At 45.7% G+C, this 8,825-nt stretch overlaps 1 protein-coding gene across 1 annotated transcript in view; it reads right to left on the reverse strand.

The window, feature by feature from the left end:
- The window catches only part of ANXA5 (annexin A5), a 36,901-nt gene extending 28,856 nt beyond the window's left edge, over positions 1 to 8,045 (reverse strand). The window contains exon 1 of the mRNA XM_027741359.1: positions 7,959 to 8,045. Within this exon, the coding sequence (XP_027597160.1) occupies positions 7,959 to 8,030 (72 nt within the window). The 5' untranslated portion in view covers positions 8,031 to 8,045. The remainder of the gene's footprint in view (positions 1 to 7,958) is intronic.
- Between the last annotated feature and the right edge of the window lie 780 nt (positions 8,046 to 8,825).

Here is an 8,825-nt window from a genome sequence, read left to right on the forward strand (position 1 = left end):
CGAAATAGTACCGGGGATTCTGAAAGCAGCATAAACCTTGTAGAAAAAGGGACATCTAGTGGCATTATCTGGGAATTGCAGGGGGAGAGACGGGTCAAACACTCCGTGAACACTGTGACAAATCAGAGGGATAACAGTAACTGCACAGAAGAGTCCTCCAAAATCCTGACACAGGATACAATTTTAACCCAGGAGTTCATGCGAAAATTACCCTTTCTAAGTAGTTAAAAAATACCATCAAGTGATCAGGCAGGTATTCCACTTGGTGGGTTCTTCTTTTATCACGCTCTTGCACTTTCTTTCCCTTTTTCCCTCAAAACCAGCCAAAAAGTTTACATTATGCCATCCTGCTGCATCTGAATTATGGATTCACACTTGGAAACACGATGGGTTTGCAATTACTTTTGGTAAGTTAAAGGAGAGAGTTCTGGCATTGGGAAAATTTTTTATTTGATCCCAGAATACTTTTGCTAACTAAGCATTCCCAGCAGCTGGAGGCAGATCCCCCACCAGCTCTGTTCTGTGCAGGATGAAACTGTGAGCAAGTTTCTGCAAGTAGAATGCTCCATACTGATGGATAATCTCATGCCAAGAGTTTGTCTTTAATAGTGAGGAAAGCTCAGCGCTGAGCTGGAATCCAACACAGTTGCAGTAGGATCAATAAGGGGGAAAAAAAAGGTCCTGGAATTTTTGGGGGGTTTTTTGTCATCAATCCTTATTAAGATTTGCATTTAATTTTGGGTTAGGTGTTACTGTTGAGGAAATCAATGTCATGCCCGAGACACTGCAAATCCTACAGTTGTGATGAACAAATAAAGAGAAAAGAGATCAGTCAGATTATTTCAGTGGAACTGCAATCAAAGCCATCACAATTCCTAGAAGCATTTCATTTTGTCCTCTATACCAGCACTGAATAGAGTTTCAGTACTTTCTAGTATTCAAATAACTCCTTTCAAAGGAAAGCTGAAAGGGGGAGGATTTTCACAGCAGTGAACTATCTGTACAATCAAAGCCGATTTTGGTCAGGCAAACTTTTTTTTTTTAAATTTTATATTCAAAAAAGACATCAAGCAAACAGCTTTCAATTGGCAAATAAGAAATCCAGCCAGGCCTTGACTGTGCTCAAAGGATTGGACACAAGTGAAGATATCAGACTTTCAAAAAAGAAAAAAATTACAATTTTTAACATAATTTCTCTTCAAATTAACAGTGCACAGTTCTGTGACTATATATTTACTTTAAAACTTGTAGGGATGATGAATTAGGTAAACAAGATTTTGTCAAAAACAGCTGCCAGGAGAGGAGCAGCAGTGCCCACACCGACCAGGTGCAGCACATCTCCCTCCCAGCTTTGTGAGCCAGGTACAAGGTGACTGATTTCAGCAGAGCTGGAATGAGTTACGTGAATGCAGGACTGGTGTAGAGCAGCGATGAATCATCTTTTCCTTCGTGCTTATTCTGTGCACAATAACATATTGCATAGCTCTAATTCCTCTGCTAAACATCCACAGTCTTCTGCCAGCTGATGAGTCTCCAGGGATTACATATTTGAATCAGGACAACTGACACAGACAAGTCCATTAAAGCAGACTTCAGTAAATCAGAGTTAAAAAATTTAAAGACTTCTAATTCAGCCAAACGGTGGATTTTAACAAAGAAGTGGTTTATATAACTTCAACTACTGACAGATTACCATGTCACTGTTAACAAGATCATTTCATCAGGGGCTTGTGAAAAGACCATAAAGATATATTGTCTTTTTTGCCCAGTTTTAAAGTAGAAGAGAGCACCTGTCCCCAAGACAAGATACAGCTCCCTCAGGCAAGAGGGTGCCAAGCTGTGCTCACAGACAGACACTGACACCCCTGAGGAAGTGCTGGGGAGTGTGTTAAGAGACCCCTCCGCGGCTCCCCATGGCTTGGGCTGTCCTTGCTACATACGGGGGTGTCAAGGGCCTCCCTTTCATTCCTGGCACATGGTTACTGATCCCTCTTGGAGGGTCCAGAGGGGAAGATGAAGGCAGCAAGTCCCCTGCATAGGCCCAGGGTCTGTCTCATGCCCAGCTTTGACAAAGTATGAGAGGTCTCATCATCTACTGCCTTGTCAAATGTCACTGTTCTCCTGGAAAGTATTTGGCTGAAGAAGGCAAAAAAAGCCCCATAAACACATTTCCTTTCCCTCTATAGGGAAAGGGCTTCTGCGCTCCTCTTTCCTACACAACAGAAGCCAAGTATAGCAAAATACATAAACATGCCATCTGCTTTTCCTGCGGCCCCCCATCTCCCTGCTTCCTTACCTGCTTCTCTTGAGACACCCACCAAGTTGCTCCAGAGGGTATTGCTACTGCCCAGGTCAGCAGGCAAGACCTGGGACATCCCCAGCCTTCACCTCTCTCCAGAAAACCCATGCAGCTGCCTGTCCCACTCCTCTTAACCTCTCTGTTTCCACCCCCTCCTGCAAGTAAACCAGGCTCTACTGGCCACACCTGTGTGTTGTTCTGCTCCCTCTCCACCTCCTGCCCACTCCATGCTCCTCACACAACTCCTGACTGGCAGAATCTGACAGGGCTCACAGAAGAAGCCTGAGTCTATCCCAAAGAATCAGCAAGCCAGCAACACTGTCCTAATATGAAGATCTGAGTTGGATTTGGGGAGGCTTTTATCAAATTCAGTATGGGAATATCAAGTTTTCATCACACGTCCGATGTTACATGGCATTCTCATCATGTGGAAAGGAACTGGTTTGAGTACATCAATCACCCCAAAGGAAGAGAAAACAACAGAGGAAAAGTATACTCCAGTGATCCTTTCTTGCCAAGCACAATAGTTAAACTTGTCTTCAGCAATCAATCAAGGCTGCAGCAAAACCAAAGACAGATGATCTTTTGTGAAAGAACAGATACCTCTGAAAACCTCATTACCATTCATTAAGACAAAGAGTTGCCTCTTGACAAGTGTCCTTAATGCAGCATAAATTTTAATAAGGCCTGCACAAACAGCTACAGTGCAGCTCACAGGCTCTGCTGAGCCTTAAGAAAACAGTTCTCTATGGCTCCTTTTCACCTCCTGTCCCAGGCCAGACACACTCTGGGGTCAGAAAAGCTAAAGATGAGAGAAAGACCCTTGGGTGAGACCAGTCCAAAGCACCAAGCAGGTGGTGGGAGACAGGCAATGAAAGAAGCCCTCATGCTTACTGTTATTGTCTTTGAACAACCTTTCCAGTTCATATTCTGACTCCTGGATTCGCTGTTGAAAGTGAAATCAAAGGCAACTGAGTACTTTTCTCTCTACATCCTTTTATCCTAAACAGAGCTTTCCTTGCTGACATGGGAACACAGTGAGCTTGTGTTTGCAGCAGTCTGGAGAGAAAGGTTGTGTTAGGAGGTATTTCACTAACTGCTCTGGAAAACAAAAGCACAAGGAAAATAATATTTACAGCAAGGAAAGTGAGATTTCGTGCTCAGCAGGAGATGCACGTTAGCACACACCACTTCCCAGGTGTTAAATAGGTGTGAGTTTGCCCTGGTGATCGCAGCAGACTCACAGTTCATTCAGCATTTAAAGATATTGAAAACATTATATTGAATCTTCCCCGAAGAGCAGAAGGGCCACTTACTTAAATAGAATAAGTAAAGCCTTGTGTACAAAGGCTGGAATGAAAATTAATTTGTTTTTCTCTATCATCTGCCATCTCCAGCAAGCAGGGACTTGTCTTTTAACCCTTTTTGCAGAGTGCTGTTTCTGTCAACACAGCTTCAGAAAAAGTACAAAACATTCTAAAAAGAACACCCTAATGACAGAGATAATGAACTAAATGGACTGAGGATGTACATTTTATGTCTGATTATTAAAAGTGATCGAGAAAAAGTGGAATATCATTTGAAGACCATTGCTATTGCCATGATCTCTTCTGAAGACGTTTATTTTTCTGAAATCAAAAATAAAGTACATGCATTTCCATAGAAAAGTCACCTGGAGCATATGTTGTGGAATTTCACTAAAAGTCACACTGAAAGCATGGAACATTCTGATTTGTGAGGCTTTCCATAAACAATTCCTCCAATCATTATCTAGGTCTCTCATAGATCTGAATCATACTTCAATTTTCGTAACTGCATCAAGCAATATATTCCCCATGTTCTAAAACTTTCAGTCACTACCATGTGGGAAGCTAAAATATCGATTTAATAATAAAAAAAAAAAATTCTTCTGCAAGCCCAAATCAGGTGGACCATCATATTCTGCACTGAAAGCTTTGTCAGCTCAGATGTGCCTGTGCATCTGAACAGAAAACCTATTCGGCTGAAGTCCCCCCCAGGCACCTCAAAAGAGATCTTAAACAACTGTCAGAGTTTTGACAGCCCTCCATAGGGGTGGATTTTCAAAGTAAGATTTGAGAGATGTAACAACATTTGAAGGGAACCAAAACAGTAAAGAGTTTCTGGGGAATGCCAAGAAATTAAAGGTACTGAGCAGGTCTTGCACAGCTGTGGCTGTGAGTGGAGCTACACTGTCGCTGTGAAAATACCCCAGGTGAACCATGAGAAAAATAAAATGTTGCTGCATTTGTTTTAGAGTATTTTCAAATGCCCAAATTAGGACATTTCTGGCACAATTCTTTAGGCCTCACTGGAAACTATTTTGGTCCACTGAGCCTTTGTGTCTTTTAACCTGGAGATGGGAAAAGCAGTGATTACATAGTTAGTGCCTCTTCACAAAAGCACAGCATTATTCCCTCTCGTGCACTGATTTTCAACATACAAACACTGAGCTTTGTGCATCTTCTTTGGGAGATTATTTCTTGATTTAACACACCATGTTGTCAAGTACTTTCTCCTGCTTTTCTTTTGACTAGTCTCTGTCTGTACTCTGTAGTTATGCCTAGTTACAGGTTATGCTAAACAAGTCATCTTCTCTCTCAGTGCTTATGTTTTCCAAGTATTGGCAGATAATTGCATTCCCCTATAGCTGCCAGGTAGCAAAAACATACATATTTAACCGTTTTGTTCTTTCCTTCTGAATTCCCCAAAGGCTTTTCACGGCTCTTATCTGAATTCCCTGTGGTTGCCAGCAATGGCCTAGTAATGAGATGTTCTAACAGGTGTCCCAACACCTTAGTGCTGAACAGAAGGAAAACCTCCCAGGAGAGGATACCCTCAGGAACGCAGAGGACTCGGGATTAATTGACTACTAATGATTCCATCTTGTATTTCTCTCACCCTGCAGTTTGTTTCAATCTTTCCAAGATGATCCATCTGGCTAATCTTTTAGAGTTTTGGCTTACTTCTGACTGCTTAAAAGAAAGGATGCACACTTTGGGAATTTAGAAACTTCCTAGAAGATCTCTGAACAGTGGGAAGGGCACTCTTTGTGCAAGGGGCCTGCCCTCCTCTGGACAAGGGGCTATTGACGGCATCAATCTTTATTTGGGAAAGCAATCAGATACAACATCAGCACAGAAGAGCCATCTTCATCCATCTCCTTCCACCTTCCTGCCCTGTGACAATACCAGCAGAGGGGAAGGTGCTGCCTCCACAGCTGTGCCCTAAAATACTTATCAAGAAACAGAAATCCATTTGAACAGTGCAGGTGTTTGATGCCGCCTGGGGGTGTGATGCCAAAAAACTCCTCTGCTTGTCCTTCAAATTGTGCTGCTGGTGACAGCATTGAAACATGGAACTTACGTAAAAGGAGCACTCATCTTGGTCATTTGGGGTATTTATTCCTACACTGCAGGTCTTTGTGAAATTAGAACATTTGAGATGCATTACTAGTACCAAAACAAGACAAAGAGATTATAATCCTCTGACTTCCAGATATTTCACTGAGTAGCCCCCACAAAACTTTCTATTGTACTGCTGGTGTAAAATGCGTATTATGTCAGAGAAAAATCATGGTTTAGTTTTCATTTTCTAGAGAAAGGTAACTCAGCCTGTCAGTCACGCTTGTAAAGTCATTACAAAAACTGTTCCACACAATAAAGTAAGTATGAAGTGCTTCCGCAAAGCAAGTTATTAGAAGTGCCCCAACCATTCACAAGATTTTAAGCACTTCAGGGCTACTTATCTGTGAAGTCAGCTGGGTCTAAAGATAATCTCTTTGTGCTCATGCAGAATATGCTTCACAGTTTTATGGCTACTTATATTAATTGAGCAAAACCATTAGTCACCTTCTTTCTAATCACCGATGTGAGGCCGAAGTCACTCCCACCATTTCCACAGAGAAAGAGCAAGAAAACCATATAGATAAGAGGCTGATGGGTCGCTGGCAGGGAAACCTGTGCTGTATTGTTCTCTCATCATTTTCCCATGACTTTGAAAACAAACAACCAAGAGTGCAGAAGGGCAATTGAGGCACAGGAGGAGGCATGGCAGGACTAGAGAGAATTGGGGCTCTGGCTCTCGCCTGTGCACCCACTTTCTGGGAATGTGACAGATACAGTTTCCTTCAACTGAGCTGAATTTGTCCGTGTCACCCTGTGCACCGAATTCCCCCGGTGCAGGAGCTGGCCATGGGGGAGCACAACTGTTCCTGCCTGCATGGCCCAGTTACAGCCCCAGGGTCCAAGAACCACAGAAGGGCTGCCATGGGCAGTGGAAGCCACAGTCCTGACTTCACCAGCTCCTGCCAGCTGACTGCAGACCCCAAATCCTCATGTCCTGAGGTATGTGAAGCAGGATGGCATCAGCTCCAAGATGTACTCGTACTCCCGTCCGAGTAGCCCAAATGTCCTATGTCTTGCAAAGTCCCTGGAAAGCAGGACTGAGTGTTGGGACAGTTTGTATAAGAGATGACCGGGTCTATAATGACCAAATGAAAGACTGACACAAATCACAGAGTGTGCACCAATTTCAAAAGCTTGCAATAAAAAGCCACAGTGAGCCATCCATGGGGAGACATCAGCCATGGGATATTGCCAGGTCTGTTTCCACCCACAGGGAGCGAAGCCTGCTTAGCATTTTACCTATATGAGGGAATAACTCCTGCAGAAGAAAACTTAAGATGTGTTAGATGTGAGTTAGATGTGGTTAAAGTTAAGAAAAAAAGAGTTCTTTTAAAAGGTATCTCCTTCTGCACTGGAAAATGCTAAATTTAAAAATGCTCTACTAGTGTCAAATTCAGATCTTTGTATGCCAAAGTAAAGCCAACATAAATCCTCTCGGCAAAGAGGGACTGAGGGGAGTTCATAATACTTTGCTACAGAGTAAAAGCTGCAGGGCGAGCTCACCTTCAAATTTCCCCTGAATTTCTCAAGGCAAAGGTAGCCTCTCTATAGGGAGCGGGGGACCGGAGCGCGGTCGCGGGCAGCGCTTGAGCGGGGATGCTGGCGGAGCACGAGCCGATGCCCCTCTGGGGGTAGCCCCCCGGCCCTCCCTACCTCCCGCGGACTCACCTGGAAGCGATGGGCGGCTCAGGGCTCCCGGCTCCCCGCAGGCAGCCCAGGGCTGGCGCGGCGGCGCGGGGCTGCTCCGGGGGCGCTGCCCGCCGAGCCCCGCAGCTGCCGGAGGAGCAGGCACAGCAGGAGCAGCAGCAGCAGCAGCAGGAGGAGGAACAGCGCCAGGTAGAGGAGCAGGTTGAGCTCCCACTCCATGCCGCCCGCGGCTCGGCTCCCCGCGGACCGCCCGGTGCCGGTGCCGGAGCCGCCGCTGCTCTGGCCGGCCGCAGCCTCCTCCCCTGCGGCAGGGCGGCGGAGAGGGGCACCGGGAGCCCGCGGAGCCAGACCTCCTGCAACCCCCGCCTCTGCCGCACCTCCCGGCCCGGGGCAGCCCCGGCCCGAGCTGGGGCGCCTTGGCCGCGCTCCTTGGGCACAGGTGCCCTGTCACAGAGCTGATGCTCCCAGACCACCCGTCACCGCCAAGAGAAGTTCGCCGGGCTCGCTGCGAGACCGAGCCTCCCATCCGAATTGAAGTGCCCATAGAGCGGTACCCACAGGCAGCATGCACCCTCCTGCCTCCCCACCTCACATTTCACACAGGCCAACCAGCTCTGAACTCCATGGGTGCCAGAAAATCTCTCTTCCCTTGAAGACATTTGAGAACCGTCCCCCGGACCAGAAGTGCAAACACTTGCCAGATATTGCCATGGCAACAGAAAAGTTACTTAGGTTTTCGGCCACTTGACTCAGGTTTTGATGAATGGTACAACTGTAGTGGCCCCACCATGACTTCGACTTTGAAGGGGATGAAAAAACAGACTTTTAAAATCCCAGCTGCCTTTTGTTGTACCATAGCACTCAGATCTGGCTGTCGGTCAGGTAACTGAGCCGAGGGGCACACTGGGGTGGATCTGGCATGGCCTGGTGGCTCCCACAGGTGCCTTTGGAAACACTCTGCTAAATGCATGAGCCTCTAGCCTTAACAGACAGGTTACTGAGAAGCACAGTCATATTTCACACTGTCAGACTATTGCACCTGATCTCCCTGCTCCCCAAAGAGCACTAATGCAACGGGGCTGTGGGAGAGCAGATGAGGTGAAGGGGTGGAGGGATGTCACCTTGCTGCCATCCTCAGGGAAAACTCTGCTTGTACTTTCATCTGTCCACTTGCCCACATGATTTGTCTCTGCTCAAGTCACATCCCAAATGCCTCCATGGATTTATCAGCAAGGGAAGTGAAATTTTACAGAGGAAACACAAGCCACTGATGCATATCTTGCAAATTTTGTCAAAGCCATACAAAGTGTGTTACTTCCTGAAGAAATACACCCAAAAATGCAAAAATTCTACTTCATCAAGCCTCCCAAATTCTTAACATAAGCATCACTGCAAATCTGAGATAAGGAGACAACTACATATTGGGTTATTATTTTACACTGAATCTTCTTTCC

The sequence above is a fragment of the Pipra filicauda genome, unplaced genomic scaffold (genome assembly GCF_003945595.2).
Source record: "Pipra filicauda isolate LSUMZ 115617 unplaced genomic scaffold, ASM394559v2 scaffold312_size1046226_pilon, whole genome shotgun sequence".
Lineage (NCBI taxonomy): Eukaryota > Metazoa > Chordata > Aves > Passeriformes > Pipridae > Pipra > Pipra filicauda.